At 37.8% G+C, this 20867-nt stretch overlaps 1 protein-coding gene across 5 annotated transcripts; it reads right to left on the reverse strand.

Annotated features, from left to right (window-relative positions):
• Positions 1-3514: 3514 nt before the first annotated feature.
• LOC125830849 (uncharacterized) lies at positions 3515-20314 on the reverse strand. Of its 5 annotated transcripts, XM_049510027.1 has the most exons (17): positions 19874-20314; positions 18061-18213; positions 17855-17971; positions 17460-17544; positions 17260-17368; positions 17094-17161; positions 16884-17009; positions 16723-16774; positions 16479-16653; positions 15861-16403; positions 15390-15593; positions 15213-15273; positions 13433-13546; positions 5858-5971; positions 5664-5750; positions 4979-5034; positions 3515-4092 (listed from the first exon to the last, which is right to left on the reverse strand). In XM_049510027.1, the coding sequence occupies exons 1-16, from the start codon at positions 19972-19974 to the stop codon at positions 5008-5010; spliced, it is 2136 nt and encodes a 711-aa protein (XP_049365984.1). In that variant the 5' UTR covers positions 19975-20314; the 3' UTR covers positions 3515-4092; positions 4979-5007. The 5 variants fall into 5 exon arrangements, with proteins under 5 accessions (XP_049365984.1, XP_049365983.1, XP_049365982.1 ...); XM_049510026.1 differs by having other exon boundaries at positions 15861-16653; XM_049510025.1 differs by having other exon boundaries at positions 4986-5034; positions 15861-16774.
• Positions 20315-20867: the final 553 nt, after the last annotated feature.

Raw genomic sequence — 20867 nt, forward strand, 5'->3', positions numbered from 1 at the left:
GATATTTCAATTGTAGCCCATGAATCTGGCGCCCTGGAGCATCCAAAAAAAATTTATCAAAAAACTTTATTTGGACCTCCGTAATGATATGGAGAATCTCCACGTATACTCACACCATTATTTTAATACCTATTTCTCTATTTACACGTCCTATTTTAGGAGATACCCAAAATCCTCAATTTTGTGTGTGTTATGGCCCATGGATCTGGCGGCCTGGAGCACCAAAATTTTATTTCTCAAAAAACTTTATAAGGACATCTGTAATGAGTTGGGGAATCACCACGTATACTTACACCATTTTTAACTCCTATTTCCACATTTACAGGCCTTTTTTTTAGACAATACCCAATATCCTCGATTTTTGTGTGTTATAGCCCATTGATCTGGCACTACGAAGCACCTAAAAAAATTTCTCAAGAAACTTTATGACGACCTCCGTAATGAGTTAGGGAACCACCACATATACTCACACCATTTTTAACGTCTATTTCCAGATTTATATGCCCCTTTTTAGGAATTATCCAAATTCCTCGATTTTCCGTATGTTATAGCCTAGGGATCGACGCCCAGGAGCACTCAAAGTTTTTTTCTCAAAAAACTTTATGAGGACCTCTATAATGAGTTGTGTAACCACTAAGTATACTTACACCATTTTTAACGCATATTTTCGCATTTACAGATCCATTTTTAGACATTACCCAAGATTCTCGATTTTTCGTGTGTGCCCATGGATCTGGCGCCCCGGAGCACCCTAAATTTTTGTTCTCAAAAACTTTATGAGGACCTCTGTAATGAGTTGGGGAACCACCACGATAGTCACAACATTTTATTAACATTTATTTCCGCATTTACATGCCATTTTTTAAGAATTATCCAAAATCCTCAATTTTTCGTGTGTTATAGCCCATGGATCTGGCGTCTTGGAACACTATTTTTTTTCTCAATAAATTTTATGAGGACCTCTGTAATGAGTTGGGGAACCGCCACGTATAGTCACATCATTTTTTTAACGCATATTTCCACATTTACAAGCCCTTTTTAGACATTACCCAAAATTCTCAATTTTTCGTGTGTTATAGCTCATGGATCTGGCGCCTAAAACACCTAATTCTTTTTTCTCAAAAAACTTGATGAGGACCTCCGTAATCAGTAGAGGAACCACCATGTATACTCACACTATTTTTATAACACATATTTCCGCATTTACGGGCCCTTTTTTAGTAATTACCCAAAATTCTCAATTTTTTGTGTGTTATAGCCTAATGGATCTAGCGCCCTGGAGCACCTAATTTTTTTTTCCAAAAAACTCTGTTAGGACCTTTGTAATGAATTGGGGAACCACCATGTATACTCATATCATTTCTTAACGCATATTTTCGTATTTACAGGCTGTCTTTTAGGAATTACCCAAAATTCTTGATTTTTCGTATTTTATAGCCCATGGATCTGGTGCCCCGGTGCACTCTAAATTTTTTTCTCAAAAAAACTTTATGAGGACCTCTATAATGAGTTGGGAACCACCACGTATACTCACACCATTTTTATAACGCATATTTTCGAATTTACAGGCTTTTTTTAAGGAATTACAGAAAAACTCAATTTTTCATGTGTTATAGCCCATGGATTTAGCGCTCTGGAACATCCAACATTTTTTTCTCAAAAACCTTTATGAGGACCTCCGTAAGGAGTTGGGGAACCACCACTTATATTCACACCATTATTTTAATGCATATTTCTTTATTTACATGTCCTATTTCAAGAGTTGCATAAAATCCTCGATTTTTCATGTATTATAGCCCATGGATTTGGCGGCCCGGAGCACCAAAATTTTTTTTCTCAAAAAACTTTATGAGGACCTCCGTAATGAGTTGGGAACCACTACGTATACTTACACCATTTTTAACGCTTATTTCCACATTTACAGACCCTTTTTTAGACAGTTGCCAAAATCCTCAATTTTTGTTTTATAGCCCATGGATCTGGCACCCCGGAGCACCAAAAAAATAATTCTCAAGAAACTTTATGAGGACCTCCGTAATGAGTTAGGGAACTACCATGTATACTCACACAATTTTTTAACGCTTATTTCCGCATTTACATGCCCTTTTTTAGGAATTACCCAAAATCCTCGATTTTTTGTGTGTTATAGCCTATGGATCGGCACCCCGAAGCACCCAATGTTTTTTTTTTCTCAAAAATCTTTGTGAGGACAACTGTAATGAGTTTGGGAAGCATTACGTTACTCATTACAAAGATCCTCAAAAAAACTATACGTAATGCTTCTCAAACTCATTACGGAGGTCCTCATAAAGCTTTTTCAGAAAAAATATTTGGGTGCCCCAAGGCGCCAGATGCATGGGCTACACACGAAAAACTACAAAAGTCGCGTATTTCTAAAAGTTGTCTCATAAATGCAAAAATATCCCTTAAAAATGTCAGGACTATTTGTAATGTTTCCTCAATTCATTGCGGAGGTCCTCATAAAGTTTTTTCAAAAATATATTGGGGTGCCCAAAGGCGTCAAATCCATGGGTTAATATACACAAAAAACCAAGAAAGTTGCGTAATTCTGAAAAATTGATTCGTAAATGATAAAATATGCCTTAAAATGGCGGGACCATACGTAATGCTTCCCCAACTCATTACGGAGGTCCTCATAAAATTTTTTGAGAAAAATTTCTCAGGTGACATAAGGCGCCAGATCCATGGGCTCGTAATTTTTAAAATTTGGCTCGTAAATATGAAAATATGCCTTAAAAATGGCGGGACTATACGTAATGCTCTCTTAACTCATTACGGAGGTCCTCATAAAGTATTTTCTGAAATTTTCTTTAGGTGCCCCAAAGCGTTAGATCCATGGGCTAATGATACTCATATCTTCTATAGGATCCACGCCACTTATTTTAGCGTTTAGGGGCCAAAAAACAGGAATTCAAAGTTTTCCTTAGTTTATTGTGTGTATTAGTCCATAAATTTTTTAGAGTATGACTAATCGAAACTTTTCGACCACAAATTTTGTGGGACCATCCGCAATGACTTAATGAACGATATCGATAGCCTCTATAGAATCCATTTTCTTTTTACTTTTTCTTGTGTATTAATTCATGAATTTTGGATATATGACTAACCAAAACTTTTTGTTCACAAATTTTACCAGACCATCCGTTATAAACGATTGAATGATACCAATAGCCTCTACATGATCCACAACATTTCTTTTTAGCGTCTATGGATATTATGAAATAGAAATTCAAGATTTTTTTTCAATTTTTTATGTGTACTAATCCATAAATTTTTAGAAATATGACTAACCAAAACTTTTTTATCCCAAATTTTATATGACCATCCATAATGATTTAGTAAATATGATATTCATAGCTTCTATTATCCACGCCATTTTTTTTAGCATTTGGCATGACGAGTTCAAAATTTATTTCAATTTATTATGTGTATTAGTCTATGAATATTTATAAATATGTTTTTGACCCAAAATTTTGTTGGACCATCCGTATCCTAATGCAATGAATACATTTACAGATTTTGGAGATCACTTCTTCATACAAGAAAGTGGTCATTCAAACACCCCTAGTGTTGTCAATTCAGCAAGGGTAACTGAAATTAACCATATATTAGAAAGCCTTCGTTTAAAGAAAATCATAGAAATTACTACTGCATTTCAAGACTCAAATATGTGTTTGGGATCTTTCTCTTCCTTTTTTTTTTCTTCTGAAAGAAATCCAATAAATCAAAATCAAACTCCTATAGTACATTTGAAGTCATCTGCAGGAAAATTTGTAGAAACAGTCCCTCGATTCCCGCCAGCACTTACCTTCCATCAAACAGAACTCTAGAGCACTCGTGCGGTCACATGGGTAGTAGTCCAAGCGAGACGCTCTGTGAATCTTTCGGTCCCTGAAAGTGCCATTAGTCTTAAATCTGTAGTGACTATAGGTTAGACAAGCTCAAGTATAAACCTCTTCCATATACTGCTGTAGCTGTACTGCATTAAGTTTCAAGGTTTCAATGTCCTCAGCAAAAGCACTCATCTTTGCAGCCGCTAGCCATAGCGGACTAGTATATTAATACGAGACCCTGGAAAATAATACTCATCAGTAGAATCTCAAAATACCAACAATAAGTCTAGGAACTCTAAACTACTTTAAGATTGAAATAACAAAAAACAAAAAACAAAGGCACAATCCTTCACTGACAATGAGGCACAAGACACTATTCTCGATGATGCAATTCATCAAATCCAACAGCAACAGTCTGGAATAAAGTGAATAAATGCAGAATAAGATGAATCTTCATGGCATTTCAATTAACTTAGCCACGCGAAGTGATGATTCCTTTAAATGCACTTTAACCACCACAATTAAAAAGCCATTGAGTGCTTCAAATTTTGGCAGAGATGATAGGTAAACTTAAACATTGTTAAAAGTGATGCATATCATTATAGCATGACCTTCAAATATAACTGCATTTAATTGATTTTCTTCCAGTTCATAGTGACATCGTCACATTTTATCTGCATTTCATCAGCAATAGAAACTCATCTTCATTCATACTCATTAACCCCAATCCCCACCCAATGGCAGTACGAAAGAACATGGCAAAAACACCATCCAGTAGTACTCTAAAGGATAGTAATGATGCAGACTGCAAACATTTCCCACTTTAAACCAGCAACTGGTAACCAAGTTTGGCTTAAAGCGCCTATTGAATTTTTCCATTCACAAAAGAAATAGGACTTGCAGGAAAGAAGCGAGTGCCACCATCCCAACATTCACCAATAAACAACATACCTAGTGTAATCCCACAAGTAGGGTTTGAGGAGGGTAAGATGTACGCAGGCCTTACCCCTACCTTTGTGGGGGAGGGAGGTTGTTTCCACTAGAACCTCGGCTCAAAAGAGAAATTATTGAAGAACTGATGCAGGAAAATACAACAGAAAAATTAGTTGCCAAATGGAATATACCTATCACCTTTTCTTATCATCACAAGTTACTAGCCTTCTAAAGCATATGTTGGGACCTGCATTCAATTTACAGGATACTGATGTGAGTAACAGATGTAAGTTATCTCAGATTAAAACTAAAAAACTCACTTCAAATTCATTGTCAACTTAGTTAAAGTTGTTTACATATGAGAATATCAATGGCTTTGGCTTATTTTCTCAAGGCTCATAGGGGAAGGTGATGGTGGAGCCAACTTCTATTGCTTGAGGACCACTGATGAGGGACTTTGCCTTTTTATTACTCCCTCTGCCCCAATTTATGCGACTGTGCCACGGAGTTTAAGGGGAAAAAAAGAGACTCTTGAACCTTGTCTAAAACATGTCATAATTTTTTTTGAGGCTATAAAAATCATGGTCATTGAAAATTAGAAAGTTTAAATTAAATTATTGCTAAATATAGAAAAGTGTCATTTGTTTTGGGGAACACTAAAAAGGAAAGTGTGTGACATATTGGATAGAGGAAGTAGTAAATTGGCAATTATATCTTATTCTAGACAATCTAAAAACAAAGCTTGATATATCAAATGACCATCACAGCCTAAAAAGGCAATTGCTGGTAAAAAAGCCACAACTCCTACTAAAATCATGACTAATAACAGCTAATTCAGAAGAAGTAATTACAAATTCAATTCAGCCCTTATTATACCTCGAGCATGTTCTCGACAGGAGAACAGGATATTGTGCGACCCAGGCTATTCGAATTGTCATATTGGAGAATCCTTAACTTCCCTTCCTGCAAAATTAGAGGAAAATAAATCATGATGAGCTTTTTAAGATGACAATATATTTATCTTTAGGAAGAAGAAACATAAAAGCTCATAAAAAGTTTATATTGGTTACCTTGGTTCCATAGACAAGGCCACCACCAACCGAAGGATGGAAACAAGCGACATTGACCTCATCCTCCGTGCTGGGAAGAACTCTCACAAGTTCCATATCAGAAACTCTATAGACCTGATTCAGAAACGTACAACTTAGGACATACAGAAAACAGAAAATGCAGAAGAAAGAGGAAAAATTTCCCCTACGGCTGCCAGCACATAGGCATCCAATTTCAAGAGATAAACTTAATATGTATGTTGCCACCATTTAACTGAAGTGTCACAGTGTTCCTTCCTCTTCTGAGGTTTTTCTTCACTTCTCAGGCCTCAGCTTTCACCTATAAAGGCTTATTTTATTTGCGTGACGCAAGTTGTATTTGACTTACCTCTTGAAGCAGATGTCTAATGAAGTTCCAGAAATGCTTACTCAAAAGAGTAAGAAAGAAAGGCTGATTAGCATTACACAAGTTATTTATGGTTACCTTGATAGTGGTTACTTAATCAATCAACTAGAATCAATGCCAAACTTTTGTTGGGGAACATTTGATCAATAAATCAATCAACTAGTTGGACACATTTTATACCAGAACTCAAGAGTGTTTCTTCTCGGTGAAATAGGTGTTTTTCTAAACCTCATGCTTTTCTCTATACTGACACACAAGTCTCTAACTAGTCTAAGAAGCTTGCTACTAGGTTAAATTTAAAAAGAACAACTAAACATCATACAACTAGTTGGAATAGCATGAATGGATCATTTGATTCCATTGTGTTATGTTCTAAATCAGAATCATATTTAATTAAGAGAAATTATAAGTTTACGACTTTCCTCCAAGTAATTTTAGGTCTGCCTCGTCTTGTAATAGCATATTGAGTCGTCATATTGTCGTCATTTTGAGAAGGTAACAAATGTTTTTTATAACGATTTGCTACAACATAAAACTGCAGCTATCCATAATCACAAAAGGGAATATATGAAGATATTCTAAACTAAAAACTGCTTATAGAGATCCTAAAACATTAACAAAAGTTTTTATATCTTCCATATATTCACGTTTACACCAAAAATGGAGAAAGGCTAAACACTTCATCTTCAGTTTCTGGATAGAGCTAGTATTGTATTCAGAACACCTTTGATTTCTCTCTTTCCAAACTGTCCACCAAATGCAAGCTGGGACAATCTTCCATCTTTCTTTTTGTTCTGAGCGAATGTTGTATTTGTTCCAACACTCCAACCCTCCAAGTGTAACTCTTGGTATCACCCACACATATAAATCCAAATTAGTTCTCTGTCACTATTAATGTGTCCCTAATTCTATGCACCGTCATTCCTTTCAAAATTTTTTATCAATAGTCCAGAAATTGAATACCAGAACAGTGTGTACAACTTTGAACACCTTCCTCATTCTTTCATATCGCTCTTTCTCCACTCATTTGGTCTCTTTCTACTCCTCAAAATAAAATTTAGAATATTTGGATGCTTTGTCTTTATCTAAAAAGCACTAAAACAAAAACAAAAAAAACGCTTCAGCACAGATATCGAGGTTTGTCAATTTTTAGTTTTAAGTGTTTTAAATTTAGGTTTCAGATGGGTGGATCCGGCAAGCTCGCTGGAACACATCCAATAGGGGAGGATAGCATCTTTTATAACGCAGGTTTCAAGTCCTACAACATTACGAGATGTAAAGACAAAGTTGGGAGGTGGTTTGAATGGATGGAACACAGCCGACATCAGATGAAAAGAGTGAAAATTAGCATTAAAGTCCTGAAATGGTTAGTTGCAGAATTGAAGCCTCCAAAGTGCAGGGAGGACAGTTAAGAGGTGGAACATGAAGGACAAACTTTGCAGAGTTCTATTGCACTCTCAAATACAATGAGAGTGGGAGATACATCAGTTTTATAGCATTACAAGGTTAAAACAAAGCAGTCATAATTACTCTGGAATCTACATTCAAAGGAGGTTGGGGGAATATAGCTCACAAGATTGCTGGGTTTATTTATGAACCAGACAAAACACAGGGGATAGCAGTAAAGGACAACAAACAACTCCACAGGTCCTACGAAGAAGCTTTCTTCCGTGACAGATGGGTGACGGAGGAAACGGAGAGGGCAGAGATACAGAGCACAGCAAACAGAGTAAGGATCACAGGAGGCAAATCACAATTAGAAAAGGACCTCTTGAACAGATGCATAGTAGGGAAATTCTAGTGCCATACAAACGAAAACCCTAACTTGAATGATGTAAGAAGATGGGCCTGTAACTCCTGGAAATCGGCGATAGAAGTCAAAGTGTATCCCATGAATGACGGGCATTTTATGTTTGAACTACCATCAAGACTAGCAGCAGAGCATGTCTTAACAGGCCAATGGATCTGGAAGAAGATGAAATCGGAGCTTGAATGGTGGAAACCAACAACTGGCTCCTGACCACCAGAGGTAAGGAGAGATAGGGTATGGATCAGACTGCTAGGTTTACCTATGAATATATGGTCGCAAAAGGTTTTTAAAGAGATCGGTAACCTATGTGGAGGCTATATCGAGACAGAGGAGACCTTTCTCAAAAATCATCTTCATTGGGCTAGAATAACAGTACAAGGCGACAGCGAACAGATTCCCAGAGAAGTATAAATAACCTGCGATAGTTTCACTTACACCATCCCGGTATGGTGTGAAGCTCCGGTCACCGTGAAATTTTCAGAGGAGAGGAGAGAGGAGAAGGGAAAATACCCAGCGGTCAATACCCAAGATCAGCTTTTGCAGATGATAAAGGAGGTACTACCAGCAGAAAAGGTGGATGGGCACGTGGGGTCTTCGAGTGAGGAGTCTCTCATGCAATGGGCCCAAGATTTAGAAGGGGAGAATATAGTGTGTAGCAGACAAAAACTAGGTCAAAGGAAATTGGGCCCATTCTTTTGGACCCAATTGCTGGGGAAAAGGCTAGAGCCCAAGCTTTACAAATCCCATCAGAAGACATAATTAACATCGAGATATCAGCAAATCAAACGAAGGAAAATAAAGCTCAAAGTCAGATTACGTCTGGGAATAGGGACAATGGGGAACTGGAAATTGTGAGACATATGGTAGACATGCCTGGAAAAAATAAGGAAGAATTGGGGGAGAAAAGTACAGCGATAATGGTACAACCATTGGCAGAGGAGAATACAAATGGAGGAGCAGAGGATGGTATCCCACTGGGTATCCAATTCCCAGAGGAAGACAACAACACACTGAGCACCTCAGAATGGATACAACAAAATATAATCAAACTGAGCTCGGAATTTGGGGTTAATCTCAAAGGATGTGAGGATAGGGCGAGGGAATTATTGATGAAGATTGACAGTAATAAGCAAGAAAGCCAAGGGGAAACATAGTGAACAGTCAACATGCAAGAAAAAAGGGCAATTGGAACTAAAGAACCTACAAGTAGATTCTAAGTTTCACAGCAATGGCTCTAGAAGTATAGGGGGGTATTTGGCCATCATGGATTAATGAATTTAAACATTGTATCCTGGAATGTGAGGGACTGAATTATGGGAAGAAAGGTGTATAATCAGGAACATGTTAAGAATCTGGAAAGCAGATGTTGTGTGTTTTCAAGAGACAAAAAGGGAGGGGGAGATTGCAAACATAATTAAAGAAATTTGGGGTAGTGGATGGGCAGATTATGTGCAACTAGAAGCTAGTGGGACTAGGGGAGGCATACTAATTATGGGGGATAAAAGAATATGGGAAGGGGAAGTAAGTAGTGTGGGGGCGTACTCAGTTTCATGTTGTTTCCCAGGCAAAAATCAGGATTTTAAATGGCACCTAACGGGAGTCTACGCCCCAAATGACAGTTGAAAGGGAAGAAACTTGGTGGGAATTGGGGGCAGCTAGAGGTCTATTCACAGGTCCTTGGGTCTTATGTGGGGATTTCAATACAGTGAGATATCCTTCTGAGAAGTTCAACTGCAGTAGAATCAGCAGGTCATTAATCACAGATCTTTCAGAGTTCATTGAACGACATGGAATTAATGGACTTAGACTTAGCAGCGGGAGTGTTCACATGGAGGAAAGGTGACAGACATTCCACATCAGCAAGACCAGACATGTTCATGATCTCTGAAGATAGGGATACAAGATTCAGGAATATCAAGCAGTCTATTCTACAGAGAATTGTCTATGACCATTCCCCGTTGATGCTACAATGTGGAGAATGGGGGTCCACCAAATCATATTTCAAGTTCGAAAATTGGTGGCCGACTACAGAAGGCTTCAATGACAGTAAAGGGTTGGTGGGGGTCTTTTCATTTCCAAGGAAAACCAGACTTTGTACTGGAAGCTAAGCTGAGGGCATTGAAAGAAAAGTCGAAAGAGTGGAGCAAGACCAGTCAAGGGAATCTGAAACAACAAAAGCAACTTGTGCTCAACCAATTAGCAGAACTTGAAATGATACAGGATCAGAGAATTTTAGAGGAAGGGGAAATAGTTTCCAGATTAGCTCTTACCACTGAGTTGGAAGAAATAGTCAAAATGAAGAAACAACATGGAGACAGAGATCTAGGGCAGTTTGGCTTAGATAAGGGGACATGAATACCAGTTTCTTCCACAAGATAGCAAATTCACACAGAAGAGTCAACACTATTTATAAAATCAAAGTCAAAGAGTAGTTAGTGACTGAACCTGCTGAAATACAAAGAGAGATTACTGAGTACTATGAAAATCTATACTCTACTGAAGATTGGAGGCCAGAGTTGGAAATGAGGGAGTGTCCTATGATTGATGAAAATGACAACAACCAACTGATGGCCCCTTTTGAAGCTCAGGAAATTCTAGAAAGCATCAAAGCATATGCTGGGGACAAAGTCCCTAGCCCGGATGGCTTTTCTATGGCTTTCTTTAGACAGTGCCCGGATATCATCAAAACAGAAATGGTTGCAGCATTTCAAAACTTCTATGTGGAAGGAGAGTTTGAGAAGAGTATAAATGCTACTTTTGTGACTTTGATACCCAAGAAAATACGGCAGAAGAACTAAATGACTTCAAACCAATAAGTTTAGTGGGGGGAGTTTACAAGATAATTGCAAAACTTTTGGATGAAAGACCAAAGAAGGTGATGCATAAGCTTGTGAATAGGCAACAAATGGCCTTTATCAAGAGCAGGCAGATCATGGATGCAGTGTTGATTCAAGGAAAAATGCAAGTTGGGAATCCAGGGGGCATATGATCACCTAAATTGGAACTTTTTGATGAAGGTGATGCAGAGGATGGATTTTGGTCAAAGATGGTTAAAGTGAATCAGAAAGTGCATAAGCTCAGTGAAATTCTCTATTCTGGTCAACAGGAACCCATGTGATTTTTTCCCATCAAACAGGGGTCTGAGTCAAGGGGACCCCATATCTCCTTTTCTTTTTATCTTGGCCATGGAGGGGTTCAGAAACCCATTCCATTCCAGACTGCAAGAGCAAATGGTTGGATCAGAGGTTTCCAAGTGGGGGAGAAGACAAGAAACAATCTAGAGATCACTCATCTATAGTATGCAAATGACACTCTAGTATTTTTTGGAGCTGTAAAGGAGCACATGTTGATTTCGAGAGTAATTTTAAATATTTTTGAGGCTGTATCAGGTTTGCACATAAACTGGAACAAGAGTTTCATTTATCCAGTAAACATAGTACCAAATATTGAGGACTTAGCTTACAAGCTAGGATGGAAAGTAGGTGAACTACCAATAACCTACTTGGGAATTCCTTTGGGGGCTAAGAGCAAGTCAAGTGGAATATGGAGTGGTGTAATTGAAAAATGTGAAAGGAAGCTTGTGAACTGGAAGTGTCAATATCTATCCTCTAGTGACAGACTAACTCTAGTTAACAGTGTCCTGGATGCCTTGCCATCATACATGATGTCAATATTCCCTATACCAGCTAAAGTAACCAAGAGGTTAGATGCAATTAGGAGGAACTTTCTATGGAAAGGCAGTGAAGATAAAGGAGTTGCTAGTTAGCAAGAGAGGGGGGTGAACTCAACATCAGAGATCTGAGTTCGCAAAATAAGAGTTTGTTGATGAAATGGTTGTGAAAATTTGCCTCACCACAAGTATCTTTATGGAAGGAAGTAATAACAGCAAAATATGGCATAGAGGACAAGTGGATGACAGAGGTGGTGACCAACCCTTATGATTGTAGTGTATGGAGATCAATCAAGAACTCATGGCTTCTGGGGTCAAGGACAGAATAAACTGTAAGGTTGGTAATGGAGAAAAAGTGGCCTTCTGGAATGACATCTGGTGCGGACAGGAGACACTCAAACAAGCATTCCCTGAGCTATAGAATCTAAAAGTCAAGCACATGAAGCATCAGGGGCAGACTTATGGACAGGACAAGGGTGGAACCTACATCTGAGAAGAAACTTAAATGACTGGGAAATGACATTCATAGCAAGATTTCATGACACAATGACTATGGCTACCAATCTAACAGAAGAGGAAGATAGACTAATATGGGAAGGGGAGAGAAAGGGAGAGTTCACTGTAAGATCTGCATATCGAGAACTGAGGTCTATTGAAGAGCAGCGAGCACGATGGCCCTGGAGGATGATCTGGAGAACAAAAATCCCATCAAGGTGAATTATTTCACATGGCTTTTGGCAAAGGAGGAAGTCTTGACACATGAAAACTTGAACAAGCGGAAACACAACCTTTGCTCTAGATGCTATCTATGCGAAGAACAGTGGAGCCAGTCAACCATCGCTTTTACACTGCAAATGGACGGATCAATTATGGCAGATGTTCATCCACAAGAGGAAGATCAAGTGGACAAAACCAGGGAGAATCACAAAATTTCTAAAATGCTGGAATAGTGATGGAAATGCAGGAAAAAGTGGTGGACAATTTGGAAGGAAAGGAATAGAGATGTTTTGAAGGAAAGAAGAACAACATTCAGAAGATAAATATAAACTGCCTAGGTTTTTACTAATTTTGGTGTGATAAGAAATTCTGAAGATGTTTCTAATGCCATTGACTGGATGTAACTAGAAGATCTTAGGACTAATGTAAGTATAACTTTTTGGAGGGGGACTACACTTTGATTTAGTATACCTGTGGATATATAGAAGTAAATGTTACCTTTCTCAAAAAAAATAAAAATTTAAAAGCTTAGTTAGACAATACAACTCTAACCTCTTCAAGCTACTTTCAGCCTTTACATGGATATCATCTGGAGACCTACTTCTCTAACCATAATATTCCTCACAACATTCTTCACTTGAAGTAGATCTAGTTAAGGTTTCTATCTTTCATAAATGTATGAAGATCTGTAAAGCTACTCTCATGTTTTTTGTTGATCAGTAGATAGAAATAATATCACTGTATCTCACTGATCTCACTATCTGAGAAAACACCAGGTCATGGTTTAAAGTTAATTTCTCGAAATGTCTATAGGCTACTGAAAATATGACAATTAGTACATTAACATTTTAGACCAAAGCAAAAATTATGTATCATAAACTGAAACAAGCATTAGCAAGTGTTTACATAATGCAAGTTATGCAACTATAAAGACCTATGAAAGTGGTAATACACTCAATAATTGCTTAGGCCCGAACATAAGATGTTTCTCACCTCAAGAATCGTGTAAATGGGTATAGTTGTGTCTCCATCAATCACAACACTTTTCAGTAGTGAACTATGGCGACGCCCATAAGCAAGTAACAGATGCTCTGAAGTTGGAGAAAACTGCAATTACAAAAGATGAGGAGCCCTATCAATGTCTCAGATCGGTAAGCAGCAAAGCATAGTCCAAGAAAAACAAGTTTTACTATTATGTATCAATATTTGAGTCTCTTTTTCCTTCTGGATAAGTAATGTTGTCTATGATTGACTAATTTTACAAAAATAAGAAATAAGCAACTTATGAAAGGTGTATTGTAATGATGTAGGGAGATGAGGGGTGGGGGGGAATGCGTCTTTTCCGTAAAGTCTTATTACGAGAAGCTTATTAGTTCCGAGAAAGGTATGTTTCTTCACTACGAGGGGGTGATCCTAACAGCAAAAAAAGTTGAGAAAGAGGACAATCAATTGTGTTAGTTTGTGCTTTATGTGTAAAGAATTGGGAGATGTGAATATTTACTTTGCATTGTCGGATAACGTGTTGCTTATGGTGGGATATTCTGAGATGGTTTTGTATTGGGTAGGTAAAGGCGTGCACTGTGAAAAAAACATGGTATAGCTGGGAATTAAGGAGGAGGAGACACAAAGCTTGGGACATTGCACCCTTAGAAATTATGTGGATCATATGGAAAGAGAGAAATAGGAGAGCTTTCGACGGAGTGAAGAAAGATTTTGTACATTTGAGGAATATCCTCTTGTCCCTGTGCACCATGAGGTTCCTACTTGTATAAATCATTGGGTATTGTTCATAAAAAGCTGTGTCTTTTTGTAAGGCTTTCTAATGTTTTGGTATACTTCTTGTATACGGGCATGTTTTTGCCCTCTCATTTAATGAAATTATTTCTATAGAATAGTGGTTAGACCAACAATGATGTATGGGGCAGTGTGCTGGCTAGTCAAGAACGCCCACATTCAAAAGATGAATGTAGCGGCGATGAGGATGCTATGGATGTGCAGACAAACTAGGAGAGATAAGATTAGGAACGAAGTTATGAGGGGCAAGGTGGGAGTGACTTCCGTGGCAGACAAGATGAGGGAAGTGAGGCTGAGATGGTTTAGACATGTGAAGAGAAGGTGTGTGGGATGTGCCAGTAAGGAGGTGTGAAAGGTTGGCAATAGCAGGAGTTGGGAGGTAGAGGTAGGTCAAAGATGAACTGGGGGAAGTGATTAGAGAGGACATGATCTTAGATAGAAAGGCATGGAGGTCAAGGATTAGGGTAAAAGGTTAGTAGGTAGCTGAGTGTTGTTGCACTTTATGTGGGACAGAAGGGGCTAGCCTCATCCCCTCTCTTTCTTATTGGTAGTAGTATTTGTAGTCGCGTAGTTTCTTATTCTCCAATGCATATTGCTATTTTTTACTTCATTTGCCTTGTACCTTGCTAAAATAATTTGATGTCATATTTGCTTGCTACCCTGCTTTGATAACTTCTCTTTTGAGACGAGGGTCTATCGAAAACAACATCCCTAGCCCCAAAGGTAGGAATAAGGTTTGCATACATCCTACCCTTCCCAAACCCTGTCCTGTACTTCTCTCTTTCATATAGATCTAATTATTTTCCATTTCTGTGAGTTTTAAAACAAAAACTATTAGATCTAGAGTTTTATTTCCTTACTAAAAGAAAAGGCAAAAAGAAAGTAAAAGATCCAGAGTTTAATTCCATGTAGAACTGCTCTTTTTCTATCAGAAAACAAGTTTGATAAAACAAATCCATGAACCTAAATGAGTATTTACCTGAATTGAAGTTAAACAATGAGCAGCTCTAATTGCTCGAGCTGCAAGCACGGAACCAAACCTACACATGACAAAGAGTATCAAGTAACCAACAATCATAACAGGAGAAATAACGAATGGGGGAGAAATTAGACAGAAAAGAAAGCACAATATAAGCTATTGTGATTCGGTAATTACGTTTCCTCCTCCAGGGAATATATCCGTAGCTCATACATAACCTGGTGGGCAGCAACTGGATGTCTGGTTGGAGAAGTCGCAGCTGCCATAGTATCGTGATGAAGATGACCATGAAAACCAGGATCAGAGTCCAAGTTCGGCAGAATACATGCAACACAAGCTGCTAAAAATCTCCCACATGGTGAAAAATGGGCTCCCATTTCACTGAAAATAATACCTCAATGTAAGCATTCAGAAAAGTTCATCTAACAACATATCTATTTTCATTCTGACACACAAATTAGGAACTGTCAAATTAATACATGAAAAATTTCCGGAGTATAGGGCTAAGAGGCTAGTAATCAACTACTCAATTAGAAATATTAGGTTCAAGATGATTCTTCATGACAGCTTAATATTCCAGTGTATTTTAAAAGCTTATCCATATAGGTTGTCAAGCCACTGATTCGAAACAGTACATATCATTCCCACCTGCAAAGTACGGCATGAGGTATTATTAAGCGACATCTTTCAGCATCAAGGGCTGCACATGGAACCTTAATATCATAAGGCCATATTCTGAGTTTCACAGTGCAAGGTAATTCAGCAGCCGCTGCTGCTGCAAGTGAAGTAGCTATCTCTGACTGGATGCGACCAATAGAAATTTGTGAATCACTCTCATCATGCATAACATTAACGGGAGCAGCGCCATCACCAGCTCCAGCAACAGGGATCACCCGAGAGCGAGAAGAACGGTGCCGAGAACCAGATCTTCCGGACCTTGGATGACTATTGCTTGAAATTACCAAGGGAACAGCAGAAGGATTTTCCAGTTCACCATAAGTTGATGGATTGATGGTAGCACCACTAAGCTCTGAACGAGTAGCTTGGCTTCGACCAATCAACCATCCTTGCAAAAAAGGCAATTCCCAGTATGCCGGGTCACTAAAAGGGAAAAACTGATTGTTTCTCTCTTCTGGCTGCCCATCAGTCTCCATGGGATCAACTAAAGGTTGATTACCTGTTTCGTTTTCTCTGACAGAAGAACTAGTATGAGCTTCTTGTGTAGGAGATGCACTTTGCTCAATAGGCGACAATAAAAGTTCATACTGGCCGGACGGAGTTGAATATGTAAGAAGACGGACAGATGACGAAGTGTCTGCTCTCTGCTGTATACTATCAGATCCCACATCTGTATCGCTCTGCTGCATGGGCATTCTAGGATCACCTCTTGCAATTGACGGCCAGATTAGGAATGGTTGAGACATGATAGGCAGTTCATTTGCTGAAGCAGATTGATAAGTGGAATGAGCATCAGTCAAATACACAGTAGGAGGAGGATACTGCAAGTTACCCGGAGAGGTCGCACGAGTGATTGAGGAATCTGATGAGTCCAGATCGTTGACCTACAAAATAATGGGTTGACGGCATGTAAAACACCTACAAAATAAAGGGTTGACGGCATCTAAAACAATCGCAATTCACACCTCAGGTCACCAAAAAACATAGTGATACCTCAGCTGTTAAAAGAAACAGGGCACCATGTGGGTGGAAATGAACAGCACGAAGAGAACGCCGTGTCTTCAGTATGATTGCTGGTGAAGAAGCCTCTCCTCTTCTGTTATAGTGCCATATGTAAAGCTGTCATAGATTTCAAAATAAGCACCCACTACCAGAACATGAAATGTAAATCACCCAAGAGAGTGTTTGAGTTTAAATTTTTACCTTGTGGCCTGAAGCAACAGCCAGAACTTCCCCCTGGGCATGGAATGCAATGGATGCAATGGGACGATCTGTAGGAGATGAATGTTTCACCAGTTACAGTCAAAAGAAAAAGAGTAAAGCGTGCACAGTTTTTTCTTTAAACTACTGAGATGCTACAGGTCATTACAAAAATCACGCGATCCTATACACTCTGCAGTTTTTGCATCCCACAACCGAACTTCATGGTCCAAACTTCCACTTGCAAGTATTTCAGGGTACAACGGATGGAAACGAACCTACAGATGTTAACCAGGATATAAGATATCCAGGAAGAAAGGTGATATTCCAAAACATTCTGCAAAAAAAAATAAAAAAAGATGGTCTCACCACCCAAGGTGTCCTGCGGTGTCCACTCATAACCTTTAAGCATTTCCCAGTTTGACAGTCAATTATTTTCACTGTGTGATCTCCACTGCCGCCACGGGAATATGTCAGTAAACTTAAAAAAGTAAAGTGGCTGAGATTAGTCCCAACCAATACAAGTAAAATTTTTGCCAGAGTACCTTACATTCTTACTTTATCAATAAGGAGGGAGAATTCACAAATGACTACATCACAATTTTGCGCATACATCCATATGGACTATGGTTAATGAATAGGTAGTTTGCAAGATGGGAGCGCTAGACAATTAAGATAACTACGATCAAATTGAACAGACAGATACAAAACTAGCATAATATAGCACAGATTATACATGTCTATGTAATCGAAGAGAGACTGACTGCGTAGAAGCAAGTGTCCTCCCATCAGGACTGAATGCTGCTGCAATGGTAGACCTTGGAGGAGGCAACAGTGAGCAATACTTAGCTGATAAATGTTGCAACGACTCTGCCTCTACCCTGCAATAATTAAATGAGACAGATGGAGAAAAAAGGATGGAGCAGATTCTATCAGACTTTACAGGAAAAAAAAGAGATAATGAAGTTACCACGATATTAGTCCTTGTCTAGCATCACTTCCCACTCCGCGTTTCAACCCATAGGAGTCAAGAGTACATTTTGTATTCTCACCCCAAAACTTTCTGGAAGTGCGTTTAGTTCGAGGAGCTACCTCCCTCCTTGTTAACAGCTGAAAGACATTACTGTAGCAGGTAGAAAAATAAACCACATCAGCAACAGATAAAAGCCATCTATTTTCATTCCATATGCTCACAAAATTTACTTGGCTAAATATTTAGTTATTTATTCTAAGATACTAATATTGGAACCATTCTTAATTATTATTATACATTCCTACTACAGAAATCTTTGTGTTAAATTGAACTTAATGATATGATTTATAACCATACAAATGTATATAACTTTGTTTTAGGTCACAAGTTTCAAAAGTCTTCATTTCTTTCTAAAATTTTGAGCTCAGTCAAAAAGCACCGCATAAATTGGGAGGGAGGGAGTATCAGATTCCGGTGTGGCCAGAAACTACATATGTTTGGCAACTGAAAACTGCTACTTCGCAGGTCCCAACAACACATAACCGATTAATTGGTCCCTCTTTTGGACAGACATATGGCTGGACGCCCATCTTTTTTTATCAGGTAAATGGAATTTCATTCAATAAATATCCAGTGGATGCAAATCAGGGTACAAAGAGTTGTTAGCTTCTCTGCTTCCTATGACTCCTATCTAAATTCAAGGAACTTACAAAATCAACAAATAGAACAGAATTGTTTGCATTATAGTGATTATACCAAACAAAAAGATTGAGTAGACATCTGGAATTTAAAACATGAACTGGAGTTGCAATTCCATCGAAACACGTTTGATTTCAAATACTCCAAATAATACATAATGGGAATCATCTTCCAAGTGTTTTGATGGTTTTCCCAACTCTCCATTTACCCCAGCTTACAAGTGTTTCCTTTAGTTTTCTAAGCATCCCAAATATATACCAGAAAGAGTCCTAGATTCTCTCGCAAATAAACAGTGCAGAAACAAAATAACATCTATTGCACAATGCAATACCTCTTTTACACAAATTATCATGTGTTGAGCATGCTCCTAAAATTCTCAGCTAGCTAAAATATGACACTTTTGTGGGTGCTTTAGTTCTCCATATTAATGGGCCAGTCAATCATACATCATACAGGCTCTTCACCTTCAATGGGCCAATATCTTCTTCTATATTGCTGCAGTGCAGATTGATGCTTCAATAGATATTGGTCTGATTTAGGCTGGAATATTGTTGACTGTAAATGGACTGTCTCTGCTCCTAGTTTCCCCAATGTCACAGTTCAGCACCTCCCTCTCCCCCTTGTTGTGCTAAGATGACTCTTTACGATCACGTCTTTCTCCACTGTCATTTCACTTCACAGATATAAAAGTTCCCTTTATAGCATCCTGGAGGTTACTTGGGTTCTAATGTACACTAGGAATTCTAAAATCTTGTCAGCTGTAAATAAATTCTACAATAAATCTGCATTATTAGATACTCCTATTGCACTAGTAGGGGTATATAAATGGAGCAACATGATTCACATAGCCAACCCCATCAAGCTCGGAATTGAGGTGTAGTTGTTATTATTGTTGTTCAAACTAAAAATACAAATATTGCAATTACGATCCTCCAAAAGCACACACATTTTGGACAATAAGCCATCATCTACAGCCTCGGATCAATTCATCAAATCACAGTTGAATTCCAGGCATACGAGAGAGAAAAAGCTAAAATTTCAGATCTACGAATAAGAAAAGCTACTAAAAATGCAAAATTAAGATAAAAAACTAGGGTTTGCAGATTTAGACCTGTGTTTACAATTGAGATTTTGAGATGCCGCAGAAGGAGGAGAACTCCTCGACGTCGACGGAGCACTGCTTGAATTGTCCGGCGACATAGATGATCTCATAACTATCCCTTAACAAAATCTCATTCCCCAAATTCTTCAGTCAATTCAATAAATTCAAACAACTTTTCTCCGATAATTTAGATTAATACAGAACAAAAAACTGTGATTCGACTGAATTTTTCAAATTTTGATGAATTTCCCGGGAAGATGACGGCGACGGTGTCGAGATCTTGCAGAGGGGCAAAACGGGAAGAAGGAAGATGGATAAATGGGAAGAAGAAGCAGTACAGTAACTTGGATTTTGATTTTCCGGCGTCGGACAGTAATATATTTGACGGATATGCCCTTTTCGTTTCGTTAGGAAGAAAAGGGAATACCTAGAAAAATCAGAGTTCAAATTTAACAGATGTTTTTTTTATTTTGCATCATTATTATTACTAATATTTATAAATAAAATATTTTTTTTGACATATATTAAAGACTATTTAGGTTATGTGATGTCGAAAAAACTAAAATAATCATTTGTTTTATATATTAAAATCTATTTTACTATATGTGTCGAAGGATTAAATTGATCAATTTATATATATTAAAGACTATTTCATTATATGTGTCAAAGGATAAGATATTTTAAAATTTTGTGATCTTAAACATTTCATGTAGAAAAATTCAAGTTTAAAAAGTTTCAAAAAAAAGAGATTTTTTTTGTCAAATAAATTTTAAAAAAGAGAAACAAGACAAACAGATTGAAATGAAAAAAATATATATAATATATATGAAGAATTTATAGGTAGTTTAGTGCTATGGTGGAGAATTTAAAAAGTATGTAACACGAAGACAAATGGGAAATGCAAACTTGTGTAATAATGTCGTAACAAAGTTTAATAAAATAATTCTTGTAAAATATTCTTTTTGCAACAAATGAAAAACAATAATGAATGTCATAAAAATGA

Source organism: Solanum verrucosum, unplaced genomic scaffold, assembly GCF_900185275.1.
Source record: "Solanum verrucosum unplaced genomic scaffold, falcon-dt-bn FXZP01000049.1, whole genome shotgun sequence".
Lineage (NCBI taxonomy): Eukaryota > Viridiplantae > Streptophyta > Magnoliopsida > Solanales > Solanaceae > Solanum > Solanum verrucosum.

Bases quoted from the DNA above. Each gene is read 5' to 3' on its own strand.
- LOC125830849 (XM_049510025.1), bottom strand. From the start codon at position 19,974: ATGAGATCATCTATGTCGCCGGACAATTCAAGCAGTGCTCCGTCGACG. The intron at 18,214-19,873 runs GTCTAAATCTGC...TACCTGCTACAG, and splicing joins AATCTCAATTGTAAACACAG to TAATGTCTTTCAGCTGTTAA. The intron at 5,035-5,663 runs GTATAATAAGGG...AATTGAATGCAG, and splicing joins CTGTCGAGAACATGCTCGAG to GTCCCAACATATGCTTTAGA.